The sequence below is a fragment of the Paroedura picta genome, chromosome 2 (assembly GCF_049243985.1).
Source record: "Paroedura picta isolate Pp20150507F chromosome 2, Ppicta_v3.0, whole genome shotgun sequence".
Classification (NCBI taxonomy): Eukaryota; Metazoa; Chordata; class Lepidosauria; order Squamata; family Gekkonidae; genus Paroedura; species Paroedura picta.
The window spans coordinates 39,856,242-39,874,211 of NC_135370.1; the positions used below are offsets into that span (position 1 = coordinate 39,856,242).

The 17,970-nt window shown below is 42.2% G+C and overlaps 1 protein-coding gene and 1 long non-coding RNA gene across 4 annotated transcripts in view; one reads left to right on the forward strand and one right to left on the reverse strand.

Annotated features, from left to right (window-relative positions):
* LOC143829282 (uncharacterized) overlaps nucleotides 1–17,970 on the forward strand; it is a 63,671-nt gene that overhangs the window by 38,544 nt on the left and 7,157 nt on the right. The gene's annotated exons all lie outside the window — the stretch shown is intronic.
* The window catches only part of SCN2A (sodium voltage-gated channel alpha subunit 2), a 135,709-nt gene that overhangs the window by 19,306 nt on the left and 98,433 nt on the right, over nucleotides 1–17,970 (reverse strand). For all 3 annotated transcript variants that reach the window (XM_077319845.1, XM_077319846.1, XM_077319847.1), the window contains one exon: nucleotides 2,112–2,232. In XM_077319845.1, coding sequence (XP_077175960.1) covers nucleotides 2,112–2,232 — 121 coding nt within the window. The remainder of the gene's footprint in view (nucleotides 1–2,111; nucleotides 2,233–17,970) is intronic.

Sequence of the window (17,970 nt, forward strand, 5' to 3'; positions counted from 1 at the left end):
TCACTGGCATCCTATCTCTTGAAAACTCAACGTAAATTTAAAATTAATAAACGTTTATGATTCTTCCACATGATAAGATATAACAGCTTAAGGCTTAAAGCCAAAGAGCATTATAAAGGAAAGGACAATAAAATCACATTTTAAAATCATTACAACCAACTAAAACCACCATCATTAAAGTATATACAACATATATACAATAGCATTTAAAAAAAAATCCAAAAACATGGGGTGGGGAGGAGGAATCATTGAGGGAACGCCAAACAAAAACAAAAAAAGCTGTAGGGCAAGATATGTCTTTAAAAATAATTTGCATTTTTACAACACTCACAATGAAGAGCCGGTGTAGTGTTATGGTTAGAACCAGGATCGGGGGGGGGGGGGGGGGTTCAGAATTGAATCTCTACGCTGGCACAGAAATGTGTTGGGTTTAACTGGGGCCAGGCAGGCTCTCTCTCTCTCTCTGCCTAATCTACCTCACGTGGAAAAAATGTAGGAAAGAACGATATTGAAAATTGTTTTGGGTATTCACTGGGGGAAAAAGTAGAATGTCAATATCAAAACTGACATGCCAGTGGAAGACTCTAATATGGAGAATGGGGTTTGATCCACACTTCTCCACATGAAGCCTGCTGCATGACCTTGGGCCAGTCCCAGCTCTCTCAATTCTTTCAACTCCATTTACGTCACAAAGTGCCTGTTGTGGCTAGATGAAGGGAATGTGATTGTAAGCTGCATTGAGACTACTTAAGGCAGAGGAAAGTGGAATATAAAAACCTTCCCTTCTCTTCTTCTAAATCAACAAGTGATGATTCGTACCTAGCATATCTAGTCATTAGGCAGCACAGTTGAGGGAAACTCAGCCATGCACAGCCTTCCATTTTGTCTCACATCAGCTTAGTCTACAGCAGTGCTTCTAAACCTTGGGGTCTCGACCCCAAGTGGGGTCACACCTGGCCCCTTTCGTGGGGTCGCCAAGAGAGGTTGGTGGTTGCAGTAGTGGGAGGTGGCAGGCAGCAGCGGGTGGTGGTGGAGATAGCAGTGGCAGGCAGTGGCGGAGCCTTGGCACTGGCTGCCTCCATGCCACCTCCAGATTGTTGTGCGCTTGTGCATGTTGCTGCCACCACCGCCGCAGTTGAGATCACAGTTTTATGGCAGTGGAGAACCGCTGGTCTATAGGCAATTAAATGTGCTCCAAACTGATCTGATTTGGGCCAAACCCAGATGTATTTATATTGTTTTAAAGTTACTCTTCTTTGTGTAGCATCAATTCCATTCACAATTCTGTCTCATTAGAAATAATCTATGCATATGGAGATACTGGGGCTGAGGGCCAGTTCTTTCCCCAAAATAATGGTCTCCCCAGAAATGTTTCTGAGACACGTGAACATAAACAAAGTGCACCTGCATTCTGGATACTCCAGTTGTGGATAATAAACTTGGAGGGGAAAACTTACAGTGAGAATCTTGCTAGATTTCTATTCATTCCAGCTTGTGAAATGGACAAGAAATAAAATCCAACATAGACTGCAGATTCTGCTACTGTGCTTGCTATATATATGGATTGGAATCTCCAGATGAGTTCAACCAATGTTGGCACATTCCCCTAGAGCAGGGGTGGCCAAACTGTGGCTCTCTCAGCTGACAGGGGCTCCTGGGAATTGTAGCCCATGGACACCTGAAGAGCCACAGTTTGACCACCCCTGAACTAGTGTAAGAAGCCATCTCGTGATGCAAAAAGCTTTTCTGCTGCACTGGTAGAAACCACCGCTATTAGTGGGATGGATCCATGGGATCTGGCAGTATGCCCCCATGAGAATGACTTTAAAAGGATTCCGACAGCAGCAAATGTTTCATTTAATGTAGCCTAGATAATCAAAATTTATACGTTACTGTTAAAAGCAGTCTGAAGGGTTAGCCAGATTCGAGTACAGCAGCACTTTACATACTTACAAGATTTCCAGGTTGTGAGGTTTTGAGAATCAAGGCTCTCTGATGAAAGGATTCCCAAAAGCTCACATCTGGAAATTTTCTTGGTCTTCAAGGGGCTACTGGACTCGAATGTTATTAAAATATTAGCCACCAACCCCACCCCCACTTATAATACTTACCTTCTGTAAAACAAGCTTCGGGTTCAAGAGATTCTTCTGGTTCAGCCTCTGGTTGTTCTCCTATTGGGGGAACGCCAACATCAACTGTGCTGCCTTCAGATGAACTAGATGCATTTAGTTTCTGCAAATAAAGCCCCACACACAGCTATTAATTGCCAGTCTACTGTTGCAGTGCTGGATGTATTTAATGCACTCCAAAATGCTCTACATATATTTAAGAGCTCCAGAATGAAGAGCTAAACTACTGATGTTATGGAAGTAATGCCAATTTCATTTGCCGCAGACGAGGTCATAAGAACAAGGTTGCATGGGCTTGAACCACGATGCAAGTATTTTAGAATATTCACAGTGTGAACCACAATTTTGAATGAATTTTGCTACTGAACGAAGCCACGGACAGAACAGAAAATTCTGAAACCCGTCTTTATTTACATGGAATGTGGCGGGTCAGTTATCCAAATCGGTTCATATAGAGAGCACCATGAATTGCACATCGTTTCCCCAACAATGATGGCCAAACCAAGCAAAAGCTGAACAAAGTATTTTCATGTCTAATGCAGATAGAAAGAGGCACACGTTGGCAAACTCATATTGAACCCTTTTTGGCCCCATTGACATGAAAACACACTCATCAGTGTAGAGGTACTTCTAAATGTCTAGAGTTTAAAGAAAAATGAAGCAGCGTATTAGTTCTGGAGCAAGAGCAATTATTTTGCATTCTCTATTGCCAATGCATTTGCACCGTTGACTGTGCATTTCCAAACTACTTTTTATTCTTGCATGGTACACATACATGTCCTTCTCGACTAAGTCATGAAATATGCATTTTTAGCTGTTTTTTTTTAAATGACATAACAGTTGAAATGCATTAGAAACCAATTTCAGAGAAGAAAAAAAGTAATGTATCGATGACAAAAAAAAACCCCTACACCATCCAATTTTTGAACGTCTATCCCAATGCTATTAAGAGGAATGAATGGAGCACGGCATGAATGACAGTAGACAGATATGAGTACCATGGTGAAAAAAAGTAGTATTGATCATCGCATTCTCTAGCCTCGTACAATGTTATTAGTATTCCCATGTAGTGTATAACATCCGTTCAATGGCTGCATTGCTAAGAGGCACTCTTTACATGGGGAATGATGTAAGCAGATGGTGAATCACACGTACTTGTGCCCTATTACAAAATATCATTGCTTACTGGATACTTAAAAAAAAAACAAAAGCTGTAGGCCTTATATTTGATAAGGATTCTAGGCAGCAGAAACAATTTCATTCCCGTTTATTTTTTAGATTGTATGATTACCGTTTTATTTTTATTTTTTTAATATCGTGGATGACTCAAATTATATAACTGAATGAAATACTTGCTTTTCCTTCCCACTGCACCATTACTCTTTTGTATTTTTCTATCTTTGGCGTGGCTCTCTTCTGCATCAAGCCGTTTCTGCCAATTTGAAACAGCAGTAGACATTTCTGACCTCTTGCGCTTTGGATAAACATGAGTTCATCACTCAAAAGGAAATCTCACTTGATTGATTCAATCAAGTCCCATGAGGCTGGAATATATTTGATTATAGCAAATGTTACTTTTTTTGTGAAAGGGACAAGACATTGAGTATTTCATGGATGGAGCGCCTACTGTTTTGTCACTAAAATTCACAGGCTCGTGATCCCCAATTCTGATTGGAGCTGGTAAGGAAAACTACCCCCTCCCTTGTGCCTCAGCCCCAGTGAGAACTGGAGAACACCAACCTGTTCTCCCTTGAACCATTTACTCATTTGAAATGATCCTATGGTGCTACTATTTCCCCCACTGGGGCAAACACATAGGTACCTCCTTTGAACAGGTTGCTTATCTATAACATGTTAGTAAAGTGGTCATCGGTATAGTCACACTAATGGAAAACTTGAGCATCCACTGAATTCAGTCAGAGAAACTTCTAGAGCTAAACTGCAAAAATACCTCCAGAGTACAGGCTCTGTCTGTCCAGAGCACCTGTAGCAACATGTATGTTCAGAAAGAGTAAAACTTAGGGGAGGGTGTTATATAAATGTAAACGAAAGAAAGAAAGAAAGAAAGAAAGAAAGAAAGAAAGAAAGAAAGAAAGAAAGAAAGAAAGAAAGAAAGAAAGAAAGAAAGAAAGAAAGAAAGAAAGAAAGAAAGAAAGAAAATAATGCTTCCTTCTGAGTTCAGGACCTGTAACAGGGTAGGTCATGTGACTGCACAGATAACTACTCAATGAACATGAGTTAGAAGTAAGCAACCTGGGCCTATTATACATGTACCAGTTTTCAAGACAATCAGTTCGCCAACCCTTTTACATCGTCCTTTTTAAAAACAATTTTAAAGCATTCCCATTTATGCATGAGCTATGATACTGTGTTGGTTTCCCCACCAGCGATTATTTGCCTCAAAAAGTTTCTACAGTAAGGGGACGAGAGTTTGAGGAGGGAATTCCATTGCTAGGCAACGTCATTCACATTCCAACCAACATTGTCCACAATTAGCTTTTCAATTGTACCCAGTATCTTTAAGACAGAGAGCCATTGTCTGAGGAAATCAAGCTACGAAGGACTGCTTTTTGAGGAAAACTGCTCTAAAGTGGCTGCCAGAAAGCCACCCAGAGTTAAGGCAAAGCCCCTTCCTTCCTAAGAAACAGCCATGCGGGGACACCCAGGCTGTCCTCCAACTATTACGGGCAATGGGAGACTGAATCAAATTGCATGTTCACCTGATTGCTGACACTGAGGAAGCAGAAATCAGGAGCAGGCACCTGCACCCCCCAACCCCCTCTCCCCATGGTTGCTGATCAGAAGTAAAACTTTGTAGTCCTAGAAGTGTTCGTGGAAAGCTGTGGAGAAAACACATACCACAGGATATTTTACACAACAATAAAGTTGGCTGGGTTGCCAGGGCAGGCACTTGAGCTTCCATTGATAGATGAGGGACTGACAGTAGAAAACGGGAGGAAACCAAAAACACACTGACATTTATGCATCAAAAAAGACTGTTCTCAGTGCCGTAACACATGAAAAGTCACTGTAAAAGTAGTTTCAGAAGCCTTACTGATAAAATGCCACCAGAACTGTGGCCAGCATTTGCAATGCAAATACGAAAATAACCTGATGGGTTTTGCGGTGCAAAAATGGTGCCAGGTTAAGAATTAAAAAACATTTTGGCAGTCTTTTTGCGAGTTTTATGTGATGCATGATACACCCTATTCTTCGTGATCTCTGTACATAACACATATGAAAACAGACTAGCATGATGACCTACCAGGCACTGGGAATATGTGAAGCTGCTTGGACTAAGATATTTAGCACTGCTTGACCAAATGCCACATCCCTCCTAGATTCGAACATCGAAGGTGTAAATGACATATGAAGATTGAGTGTTATGACCAGGTTGCTGTTCTGCAGACATTTTGAATTGGGGTGCCATGAACAAGTCAATGTGACTCTGGACAAATGCCCATTGGGCTCATATGGCAGCAATTTGCTAGCTGGTAGCAAAGTGAGAAAGTGAAAGATATCCATTTGCCTAGGTTACTGAAACGATACAGCCCTTATTGTCTGCCTCCATGGCATAAGAATAAATTAAGTTTTTTTGTGGAAAGCAGCCATTCTGGTAGAAAGCAAGAACCCAGCACAAATGTGGGGGGGGGGGGGGGAGACATGAAGCATCTTCTCTGCTTCCGAGGAAAGATTCCCGCGATGAAGATTATGTAGGGTCATTTCTTGATTCAAATGTCAGAGTGAAACTGGAGGAATGGAAGGCTGGCCCTAAGGGCACAGAACTCACTTGTGCAGCCAGCTGAGATTATGGCAACTGTGTCAAAGGTTGTATGTTGCCATAAGCTCAAATGGATGTTCTGCTAAAGATTCCAAAGTGGGAGAAAATTAGCCACTAGGCGTGTTAAAAGTTAAACCTTCTAAAAATGGTTTAACAATTGGCTTGAAAAATGGCAAAAAACTAGTAACAAACAGGAAACCAGGACCCTGGTTGTGTAAGCAGGACATGTACTCCAGGACTGAAAGAACTGAGCAGTCCAAAGATTGCACATTAGAAAGCAATAAACTGAGGCAGAAACTTTTCTATTTGAAGGCATATGAAATTTTGTTTATGGTTTTCTGGAGTTTAACAAGATTTGGGGCAGTGCACTGGAATATTACTGGGAAGAATTCTCTATGCTGTGATGTTAAGTTTGTCGAATTTTGGGTGAAGAATGTGTTCTCTATTTTAAGGCAGCAACTATACAAAGGTAGAAGGAAGGTGTAAAAAAAATCCCACTGGCCAGAAAAAGAAGGGACAGAAAACCACATTTGGTGTGGTCAACATGGTGCTATTAAAATGCAGTCGATAGAATTGTTCATAATCTTGGTGATTACTATGGAAATGAGTGGGTGCAGGGGAAACATGTAGAAAACTGTTTTCCTCCACATTTAGTATGTAACCAGTACCAAGTGGTTGTCTCTCACTCCTCTGCTGCAGTATGCTGTGTACCTCCTGTTGGTCTTTCAAGAAGTAGGGGGAAGAAGGAGTGATGGCATAGGTGGTAGATGGGATGGCATTGAGTTCTATCGCAAAGCTGATGTGAACCACAGTAAGAACCCACATCTTGTGCAATGGGTTCCCATGCTGACATAATGTGTGGTTTTACAGGCTGAGCTGTGGGGCAAGAGGAATATGGTCAGAGGCTGCAGTTTAAGGAGATAGTGGAACACTGAGATAGACTGGGGGCCATTCCACACGACTTAAATGTAGAAGTCTTACCCTTTGGTAAATGCTACAAATTCAACATTCCGCATAATGTCACACACAATCTGCAACAGTCCTGCAACACTCCCGCAAAAAGCGCTTTGTTGTAGCGCTTTTCGGGAAATCGGGAAAAGTGGATTCCCCCAGAAAAAAATGCTACACTTCTACACACAAGCTGCAACAAACCAGCGAAAGACACATGCGTTCTCAATGTGGTAGAAAGAAAGTTCCTCCCCCGTTCTTGCCCGGAACTTCCGGAGAAGCGATCGCCATTTTTTCCCCCTTAGACCTGCGAAAGCAATGACCAATGGGCTACCTCACAATGGCCTATCCCATGATATCTCCGCTCTGGCAATCAAAGAACTGAATAGGAAAGATGAATCCATGCCTTCTGAGCATGCATGTTGTTTCCAGGTGGTTGAGATGGGGGGGGGGGGGAGCCAGCACTTAAGTCTAGAAGTCTCGCCTACTGGACTCTGCACATGGTTTGAGATTCCCATCAGCATGATGCACAGAGACCATGAAGAAGGATGTATTCTGATCTATAGTATCGCTTACAAAAAGCATACACATAAGAATCTAGAAAGGCTTTGACAGATCACAATTTTATGGATACATCCACAAGTCATATATGATGCATATCTCTGTGTGCTCAGGAAAAAATGGTTCCCAACTACAAAATGTGTGGTCTGAATAAAAAATTGTTCCCCTGAAACCACAGGGGCTGCTTCCAAGTAAAGGTTCTCATATACCAATGTGTGTATTCCTGGGACTTTTTACTGAATAATCCAGCTTTAAAAGTGTGTTAGATATGCCAAGGTTTAAGCATATTCATCCACGGGCACTATGGTCATTTTATGGTAGTCTCTCAGAGAACAGGACTCCCACACTGGCACAAGTCTGGAAGCACTGAAAAGTTTTTTAAAAAATATTCAGAAACTTTTGAGAAGTAGTCAACCAAAAACAAATTTCTACAGTTCTATATATGCTACAGCATTCAATTTAGGGCCTGTTTTAGTCTGTATTGTGGTCTCTAATATGTTTAACAGTGTAGTTTACAACACCTTTCATAAGGAAGCTTGATAATTCTTCACTGATAGCAAAGAGGGGGATATACTATTTTAATAACAAATACTTTAAAGTTAGGCAACCACATGGCACAGCTGTTGTTGTTGTTGTTGTTGTTGTTGTTGTTAGGTGCGAAGTCGTGTCCGACCCATCGCGACCCATGGACAATGATCCTCCAGGCCTTCCTGTCCTCTACCATTCCCCGGAGTCCATTTAAGTTTGCACCGACTGCTTCAGTGACTCCATCCAGCCACCTCATTCTCTGTCGTCCCCTTCTTCTTTTGCCCTCAATCACTCCCAGCATTAGGCTCACAGTTATGCATATTTAAATTACCAGGGAGTTACTGGTTATGAAGGTTGACACCGAGCCAGAATTAGAAAGTAATAATACACCAAGCAAATAATTTCTACAAACATTTCGTTGAAACCATTATGTGTGCAGGACCATTCCCTGTGTTTGCTTAAGAAGGTTTAAGAAAATCAGTCAATCACTTGCTGAAGAATTCACGACACACAAATTTTAAATGGCAATGCCACCTCAATAGCATACTGCACATGAAACACAAGGCGACTGTGTAACATATGGAAATTATAATGATGCCAAAATATATGTAGACTTATGAAGATTTTAAGAAATTGCAGGAAACATTCATTTGGGGGTCTATAAGATTAATTCAGAGCCAAGATTAATTCACAGGGGTCACGGCAGGGCAAGCAGCTTGGCTGGGGGGGGGCCATCCACACAACAGCGTTGCGGGGTAGATTGAAATAGAGCGTTCATCTGTTTGGAGCAGCGGAAAAGAGCAAGATCAGCATGGTGGGACAAGAGGCAGAACTGAACTGAGAAACCCTGGGGGGGGGACAATTTATATACAATTATGAACAATGGATCTTCATACCATTGGTCCGTTTCAGTTTAATTTCTGTGAAAGAACCCTTGCATAATGTTATGGTTGTGGGTCACCACAACATGAGGAACTGCATTAAAGAGTCGTGGCATTAGGAAGGTTGAGAACCACTGTTCTAAGGCTTCTCCTCTGGCCCCTACTGGCCTAAGGAGCTTACTGTAGCCTGTTTTCTGACTCACTCTTCTAAGAAAAGCCTTCCTGGTCCCCACTACAGATGTGGAAAGCCCATTGCTTGTGGTGAGTTCTGCTGCTCTTCTGCCGCCCTTGTTGCCTTGTGTCTATGTTGCTGATCCCTGGATTGGGCTGCTGGCCATCCCCTGGCCTGCCTAGCGTTTCTGGGAGTTGTGGTAAGGTAGGAAGCATCTCCTGTGCCATCAAATTGGGCTTCTGTAGTCCTTTCCAGGATGGCTTCCTAGGCACACTCTGGATGCCACTGTCTCCTTGAAGGCAAGTGTGGGGGTGGAAGTTGTGACCCCAACTATGCCATACTCCAGGGGTAGTCAACCTGTGGTCCTCCGGATGTTCACAGACTACAATTCCCATGAGCCCCTGCCAGCAAACATGTAGTCCATGAACATCTGGAGGACCACAGGTTGACTACCCCTGCCATACACCTACTGTCAGTGTATGTCAGTGTACCTACTGTTTTGTATCTACTGTTTGTACAACTGCACTGCTCACAGTGGCTGGTTTTTGTTCCTTCTCCTCTGGAGATGGCAGCTCTGAAGGACTGGTTCTGACTTTTCCCTCACAAATGAGATGCATGTTTCCATGCTGCTCTTTAACCCACTCTGAGGTGGTCTCTGGTGGCATTCAAAAATTCATCCTCTATTGGTGGTAAAGCAGGTTCAGACAACCTGTTGCCCACAGCAGAGATCTGCCAGAAGAAGAAAGTCCTATGCAACAGCTCCTAATGAAAGAATGCCAAACTTCAAGTTTACAATTCTTAAACGTATGGGTTCCGTAATACGTCAGGTCAAATGACATGGTTTGTAGATAAGCTAGCGGGTATTTAAAGGGAGAATTGGTAAGGTGACATTTTTGGACAAAAGGCTTGCAAAATCTAGAATGTTTATTATTGGCAGTCCTGAGTGGGGAGAATCACAAGAAAAAAGTTTTTTGTTTCTTAAAACTACATTAATACAATTAATACTTTTGATTTAATTTGGGGGAAGGTTAAGCAGATATGGAAAAGGTTGGTGTTTCACTGACTGACTCATTCATTCCAGGAGGGGAACCTAATGCCTGTATGTTGGCTCAGGATCTACCTGCTGAAATGAATAGAATTGTTCATACTCACTTGGAATTTCTATGCATAAACCGGGGTACATATGCTGACAAATTATTGTTGGACTGGGATGACTGTTCTGGTGTATACTCCTTCCACAAGGTAGTCTTTGTAAGAAACTAAAACCATGAAATCCTACCTTTTCATATTGCTTTGAACTCTATGAAATGTTACTTGCATCGTTCCATCTTGAACAGTTTTTATACCTGGCCTACCTACCTGGCCCCGCAACACCTAGCCACAGTGATCCATGCGACGGTCACCTCTAGACTGGACTTTTGTAACTCGCTCTACGCAGGCCTGCCCTTAGCCCTGACCCGGAAACTACAACTAGTTCAAAATGCAGCAGCCAGGATCCTCACGGCAACACCGTGGAGGTCTCATATCCGGCCTATTCTCCACCTGCTGCAATGGTTACCAGTTGAATTCCGGATCAGACTAAAGGTTCTGGTAATTACCTTCAAGGCCATACGCGGTCAGGGCCCAGTGTACCTGAGGGACCGCCTCCCCGCCTATGCCCCCAAAAGAGCTCTACGCTCTACTGCCTCCAATCAGCTAAGGATCCCTGGCCCTAAAGAAGTCCGTCTGGTCTCGACCAGGGCCAGAGCATTCTCTGTTCTGGCCCCTACCTGGTGGAACGAGCTCCCAGAGGAGATCAGGGCCCTGACGGAGCTTAAACAGTTCCGCAGGGCCTGCAAAAAGGAGCTCCTCCACCAGGCATTTGGCCGAGACCAGATGTAATCTACAGCGACCAAGGGCCCCTGCTACCCCCCACCCCCCCTCAGAATTCAATCAATAAGCCACCCCCCTCAGAATCCCATCAACAAGCCCTGGACCTGTTTGTGTTATGATTGTTTATTGTTATACTGTGTTGTGTTTGGTTGCAATTGTTGGTTATTGGTGTACATGTTCTACAGACTGTTTTATGTATGGTTCTCTGTTATAATGTAAACCGCCCTGAGCCTCCGGGGAGGGCGGTATAAAAGTATGATAAATAAATAAATAAATAAATAAATAAACAAATAACAACAGTGCTGCAGCAATAGCAGAGCAAAACAGCAAACCAAACAAGATGATTGACTGCTTTAAAAATGTTAACTGGTGGGCGGGGGGAGGTTTCATTTCTTTTTAGAAGAAGAAGAAGAGTTGGTTCTTATATGCCGCTTTTCCCTACCCGAAGGAGGCTCAAAGCGGCTTACAGTCGCATTCCCATTCCTCTCCCCACAACGGACACCCTGTGGGGTGGGTGAGGCTGAGAGAGCCCCGATATCACTGCTCGGTCAGAACAGTTTTATCAGTGCCGTGGCGAGCCCAAGGTCACCCAGCTGGCTGCATGTGGGGGAGCGCAGAATCGAACCCAGCATGCCAGATTAGAAGTCCGCACTAACCACTACACCAAACTAGAAACGAAGATAGTTTTGTGACACAGGTCATTAGGTTCAAATAGTAAGACCAAGGTAAATTTGACAAAACTGTTTTTGATCTTTGAAAGTATTTGCACTTCATCCATCTAATGAGGGCGTTACAAAAATCCCTAGTTTCATATGCAAATAAAGTGATCGAGCAAAGCTCGGAGAGATAAATTTCAAAAAAAACACAAACAGACAGTCTTCATTCACGCTGGGTAAGTATATACATTTAGTGAGCTGTAAATTAAACCTTTCGAGATTCTTCTCAGTGAAAAATTGGTACGTTTTTTGTAATGGGCTGTAATAATGACAATCGTATTAGAGCCTGAATTAAACACTGCACAGTGGCCAGGCAATTGAAAGCCAAAAAACACTTTGGTCTTTTGAGATTCGCAGTTTGTTCGAACTGACAAAATTTGTGAGGGCTGGGCCCAATTATCTTAATCCTGCAGTGCAGCCTCTGTAGCCCTGCCTGTATGATAAAGTAATTATGAAAGAAGTACACAGAAGATAAACAACTGCCACAGTTTTAAGAAGGCTTTAACTGACCCGAACAAGATTACGGGATTCAGTGGGGCAGGATGTAGAGGGTTTGGGAGAACAAAGCAATGGGCCAGATTCATACAAAGCACACTGGCTGTTTTGATAGGCTCCCTTTCAAATCACACAAAATGATTTTCACTTTGCGCTGAAAAGACTACACAGGAAGCCGAAAATGGCGGCTCGGTTTTCACAAAGGCCTATGCTCTCCTTTCAAGTGGTCTGGTTCCCTTGGTGTCCTGGGCAGCTACAGGGGCTGCCTGTATCCCTCCACACCATGGACACTTCTCGGTCGCAAGTGTGTGTGTTGATTTGGGGAGTTACTGAGACCAAACCCAGGTACAGCTCGGTTACGTTAGCACTGAGGCAGGATGTGACAGAAAGTCAAGCGACAACTGAGCCGTGTGACCACACTGATAGAAGTTATGGCAGCGCGCTCCGAACATCAAACACCATGTGGCCCTCCACTGCTAACACACTGTCTCCCCTTTAGGAAACCAACTCAGCATATATATCCTAACTGTAGGAGCATGAGTAATTTGTTCAACTAACTGAGAGACTACGAATGTTTTACTGAAGTTTAAATGGTGTTATATGCTTTATAAGTATTGTATTTTTACATGATGTAACCCGTCCCCAGGATGACTGGATCAAGAGGGGTAGGCTATAAATATAACCTAAATATATAACTAAAAAGGTGTACATGGAGTATTACAGGACTGATTGGTGCCAGGCCCACTGGTGCTGGACAAGGGAATAGATAAAACGAGTCCTTGTTTGAAGGAAGAATTGGGATACAGGTCTACCTACAACTGGAGCCATGTTGAGTTCATCTTGTTTGGGGGGACTGATCTTTGCCAGCCTTTCTCAACTTTCTTTGCCATTGAGAAACCCTGAAACATTCTTCAGACTTTGAAAAATCTCAGAAGTGGCGCAATCATGCAGAAGGAGGTTAGGAAGCATAGCTGTGTACGTGCCTGCCCAGGGCCCCTCCCCTTCCCACCCCCTCCAGGCCCATCATTGGCCATTGTGAGGAGTCAACATGACCATATATGGTCATTTCACCCATAAATGTTTAACAAATTTAAAATATATATTACTCCCACTGATTCAGGAAACCCTTCCAGGGTCATCAGGAAACCCCAGGGTTTCATGAAACCCTGGTTGAGAAAGCCTGATCTATACAGTGGAAATGAATCAAACTAATTGCCAGAGTTCCATACTGGTGCCACAAAAATTCTTCATTTGATAATTCTTCATACTCCATGTCACATGGTGGCATGCTCTATAGCAGGGGTAGTCAAACTGCGGCCCTCCAGATGTCCATGGACTACAATTCCCAGGAGCCCCCTGCCAGCGAATGCTGGCAGGGGGGCTCCTGGGAATTGTAGTCCATGGACATCTGGAGGGCCGCAGTTTGACTACCCCTGCTCTATAGTTTGCTAGCCAGAAAACAGAGCAGTCACAAGGTACACATTCTTTCACGCCACATGACTGCTAAAGGGCACCGCAGCTGTGTCTAGTTCAAAGAATTTTCACTGTATTAACCCAATTATTGATTCAAGTTATCTACCCATTGATTATAATGTTGCAGAATATGGATATTTTGTACTGTTAAGCATGGAATGATCTAGAACATTTGCAATGCATCATCACACAATATATTGGATCTGTACAACTGTTTCTGAAGCAATGTATGTTTTAAGCCAAACAAGGCAGCAAATCCTTCCCCACTACCTCTTCTTTCCCATACATACCACCTCTTCTTAAATATTTTAAAACTTTGGTTTTTTACATATTTTTAAAAATTGCTTTGCAACACAGAATGTAGGTTCCCTTGGCAAATTTCAAACACAAACAGCATCAGAAAACATGCCGATACAGGAAGCTCCACCAAACCGTATGATATAAAAAATGACTAATGTGTACTTAACTATACAAACCTTAATGTTCCATTTGGGAGGACATGTAAGATACATCAGAGGCTGCACTGCTAGCAGACGGAAAGGTACAATCTGGTAACATTTTAATGTTTGCTTAGTTCTGAATATCTGCTGGTCATGGGCACTCGTGTTCGCGTACAGTTTTGAAGTGGTCTTATTCATGTTTCACACGTCACGTTTGCTAGTAGCTACATCATGCTTTCATTGAGCAATAGCACAAGAGGGAAGCAATTTTAAATTCAGCCTTTTAAACAGAAGGTAAAATTGAAGCGGGAAGGATGTGCATGGTCATCTGGGAATCATTACAGAAGGCAGCAAAGAAAATCTATTAGGATCTGAATATGTTTTTTTTTAAATGTAGCTCGTGGTTCTCTCATTCATAATTCATCTATATCACTGCCAACCACCTTTCAAATGTAAGCATTTTTTAAAATGCTAATCACAGAGAGCATGCCAACCATCTCAAGGTGATATTTTCTGAATAAAATACTGTGATTTTGCACCAAAAAAAAAAAAAAAAAAAGGAGACCAGGAGATCTAGTAAAAGAATGGCGGAGGGAGAGGATAAAGCCAGCAAGCTCTTTTGAAATGACTTTGTTGCACATACCTATAGAGGAAAACCTTAAATTTGGAGAAACGACGTTTGCACACCTCTGTTTGTACACATCTAGTAAAGACGCCAGTACCTGGTGACGGTAATGTATAAGCAGAGGCTGGTGTGCTGTCAGTCAGAAGGGGTGGAAGTAGCAAAGTCTCTTTCATTAACCTCCCCTGTCCCCAACAGCACAATCACAAGCAGAATTATACCCTTCTAAACACATGGACAGAAGGGAACAGCTCTCTGTTGAGGATTATGCTGCTAATCAATTGTGAAGTTCAAGCTGTGCAAACCCCAGTGAAATATGCTGTGAGAGCTTTCCAGTGGCCGGTTCCCAAGTACAACCAGACGGTTTGTTGGTTGGTTTAGCCAAAGCCATTCTCCATAGAAAGTGCAAACAGAAAAAGGAGTAAATGTCTCTATGTTCATTCAGTTCTTAGTATATTTTGAGGATGCTGCAGCTGTTATGCACTTTCACAGGAAAACAGTAACAAAGGGTAGCGTCCCTGATTTGTTAAAGCCAATAGGAGTTTTACTGCTGAATTTAATGAGCGTGGATTGCATTTGCGATTTGAAATAAACAGATATTTAAGTGGATATAGTTATCCAAACTCGCGAAATGATGGCTGGCAGCATTACCACTTTTTGAGTTAGTTTTCCCATATAGTTTTTTTGGGGTAGACATCTATTAAAAATCTCCAAGATAGGATCCTGTCTGTTTTGTATTTGTGATACATCTGAGTGACAAAAAAACCTACAGTAGGTTACCTATGTATTTTTAAAAACCCTGAAAAATCATACACTCCATCCAATGAAAGGCAGGTCTGATTCAGAAATTAATCCTGTAGCTTTCTCAACATGTTTGGCTTCCTATCGTCATATGAACAAATATGTTTCAAGTTAGCACACATGCACTTCTGAGTTTTGCTAAAATTGCACAGTAAAAGGACACAGGTTAATTGGTGTCTGATTCCTACAAACGCAGGGGCTGCCAGTCCTGGCTGATCATGCTGTGATATGAGTCAACTGACTCAGCAGGTAGCAGTCGTGGAGGCTTCTATCATATTGCAATGGATGGGGAAGGAAGATGGCAGATCAACATGCAGGCCGGTCAATACCCATTGAAAACGTGATCATACAGAGGTAGAATTTGCTTAGGTAACCTGTGTTAAATTGGTGAGGCACGTTGCTTTGTCTGGTTAAAAAAAAAAAAGGGCACCAGAGCTGCATTCTTGAATGATCCAGCTTGATTTTAATCCTGTGAGGAGTAAGAACGGTAGGAAATGAAATTGGTGATATAGTACCTCAGTTTTCGGTTTTGGATTCTCATGTACAGACTTAAATTACAGCTATAAGATTTATCTAAAATAACAGTGTTAAAAAGAAAAGGTTTTATTCACTGTTTAAGATGGCCAGCTTAACTCTGCATTAGAAGAAGCATGCACTTTTCAGCTAGGTTAGAATGTTATAGTCTTGGAGGACAATTCTAAAAAAATAATTAAGGTTGACTGCTTTGATTTAGTTTTCAGCTAGCCTATTAAACTGCAAAACTCAAATAATTTTCAGTGTCATGCACAGGGCTACTGAGTTCATAAACACATTTAAGGATACAGCTTTGCTACTTTCATTCAGCATTAATGTGATATAGAGTTAGTTTCAAGATCACAATTAAGAAATGAATGCCTGATAATCACCTTAACTCTCACAATTCACTATCGCCTAACAGTAGTAATTCATATGCCAACTTTTAAAAATAAAAATAATAATTCTTTTCACATCTTAAATTACAATTTAGACAGCAAGCATAAAATCCTGTTATTCACAGAAATAGGTGGGGCCAAAGGGCCATTTTGTTCAACCTTTCCCAAATCTAGAATTGTGAATTTACTGATTTTATCAAAACCACTGTCTCCCTCTTTATCCTCAGAAGCAGTGACCTTAGCAAGAATGGCCTGATGAGATTGTCCGCATTTTGTCCACCTTTTCTCTGGATGCTAGTGTGTGCATGTGCATGTTGTGAGACAGAGAGAGTCCCTAATTTAAATCATGACTCCTTTGCCTGAACTCTCCCTGGAAACTAAAACAACCCAACTGAGGTTGACAAGATCAAATGGAGGATATTATAATTTATGAGGAGGCAAGACTCACTGGAAAAGACAGTAATGCTAGGAAAAGTTGGAGGCAACAGGAAAAGACCTAACATGAAATGGATGGACTCAGTCAAAGAATCCATGGCCCTCAAAGACCAGAGCAAGGCTTTTAATGATAGGACACTTTGGAAATAGTTAATTCCTATAGGCACCATAAATAGGAAGCAACTTCTTGATGGCACTTCATACGCACATACCCCTGCCTCTTAAGAGATCTGTGTGCTTTAGCTTTGGACCAGTTTGGCTGCTTGCAAACTCAATGTTTTGAAAAAGCTGGCGCAGAGGAAGAATAGCACCAGGTCCCTGTTTCTATTTTGAACTCATTTTATCTATCACTTATGGCTAGTTTCTTAGGCAAGTTACTGGTCCATCAACCTCACTCCTTTGCATGTTGTAAAATAAAAGTTGATTGTGTTGCAGCAACAAACACAAGGGTCAAATGAATGGCCTGGTGTTTTTGGAACTCAGACCCCTTCTCTGAAACAGGAATGTCTCTATATTCATATTTTCAAAGCCAAAATCTTCACATTGTCAAGGACGGACGGCCCTCTGGTATTTTGAACAACTTACGTTTTTAACCCTGCCATGGAAATCAACCTCAAGTTGTAGAATGAGAACATGGCTCTGAGAAAAAATGTCTGTCACTATCGTTTCTTGGAGATGTTTCTAATGTAAGCTTGCACATCACAAGGATACAGTCTTATAATTATGACAACCAATAAGCTAGGCAGTTTAAACCCCATGGACTTTTATGGGGAAATGAAGGACAGAGGTTAAAGGGACTTCAACTCATACTGGTTCAGTCCCCTTCAAGCTCTTAGAAGCAGCATAACACTTCAGCTGTTTTCTTATAGGTACACAGTACTGACTCATGTCATGTGCCTTCCACCTCTGGTTAAAGGAGCGGTTTAGTATAGGATCATGCTCTCTGTAAGTATGCCAAGTAACAGGTGACCTGCATAGCAATGTGGGCCCAGAATGACAAACCAGGACCTTCAATTCATAAATTAATGTGGTACTCCCAGGGACTGTGGAGACATATTGTAACACCTAGAAGCAGCATCTGGGGCACACTGGGGGCCTGTATTATTACTAATTCAAGAGGTGGCATGGCAGTGGCAAAGTTGGGGGCCTGGCAAGATCGAGGGAGGCGGGGAAGGGAGAGTATGTGGGACCAGCTTTGGTTTTCA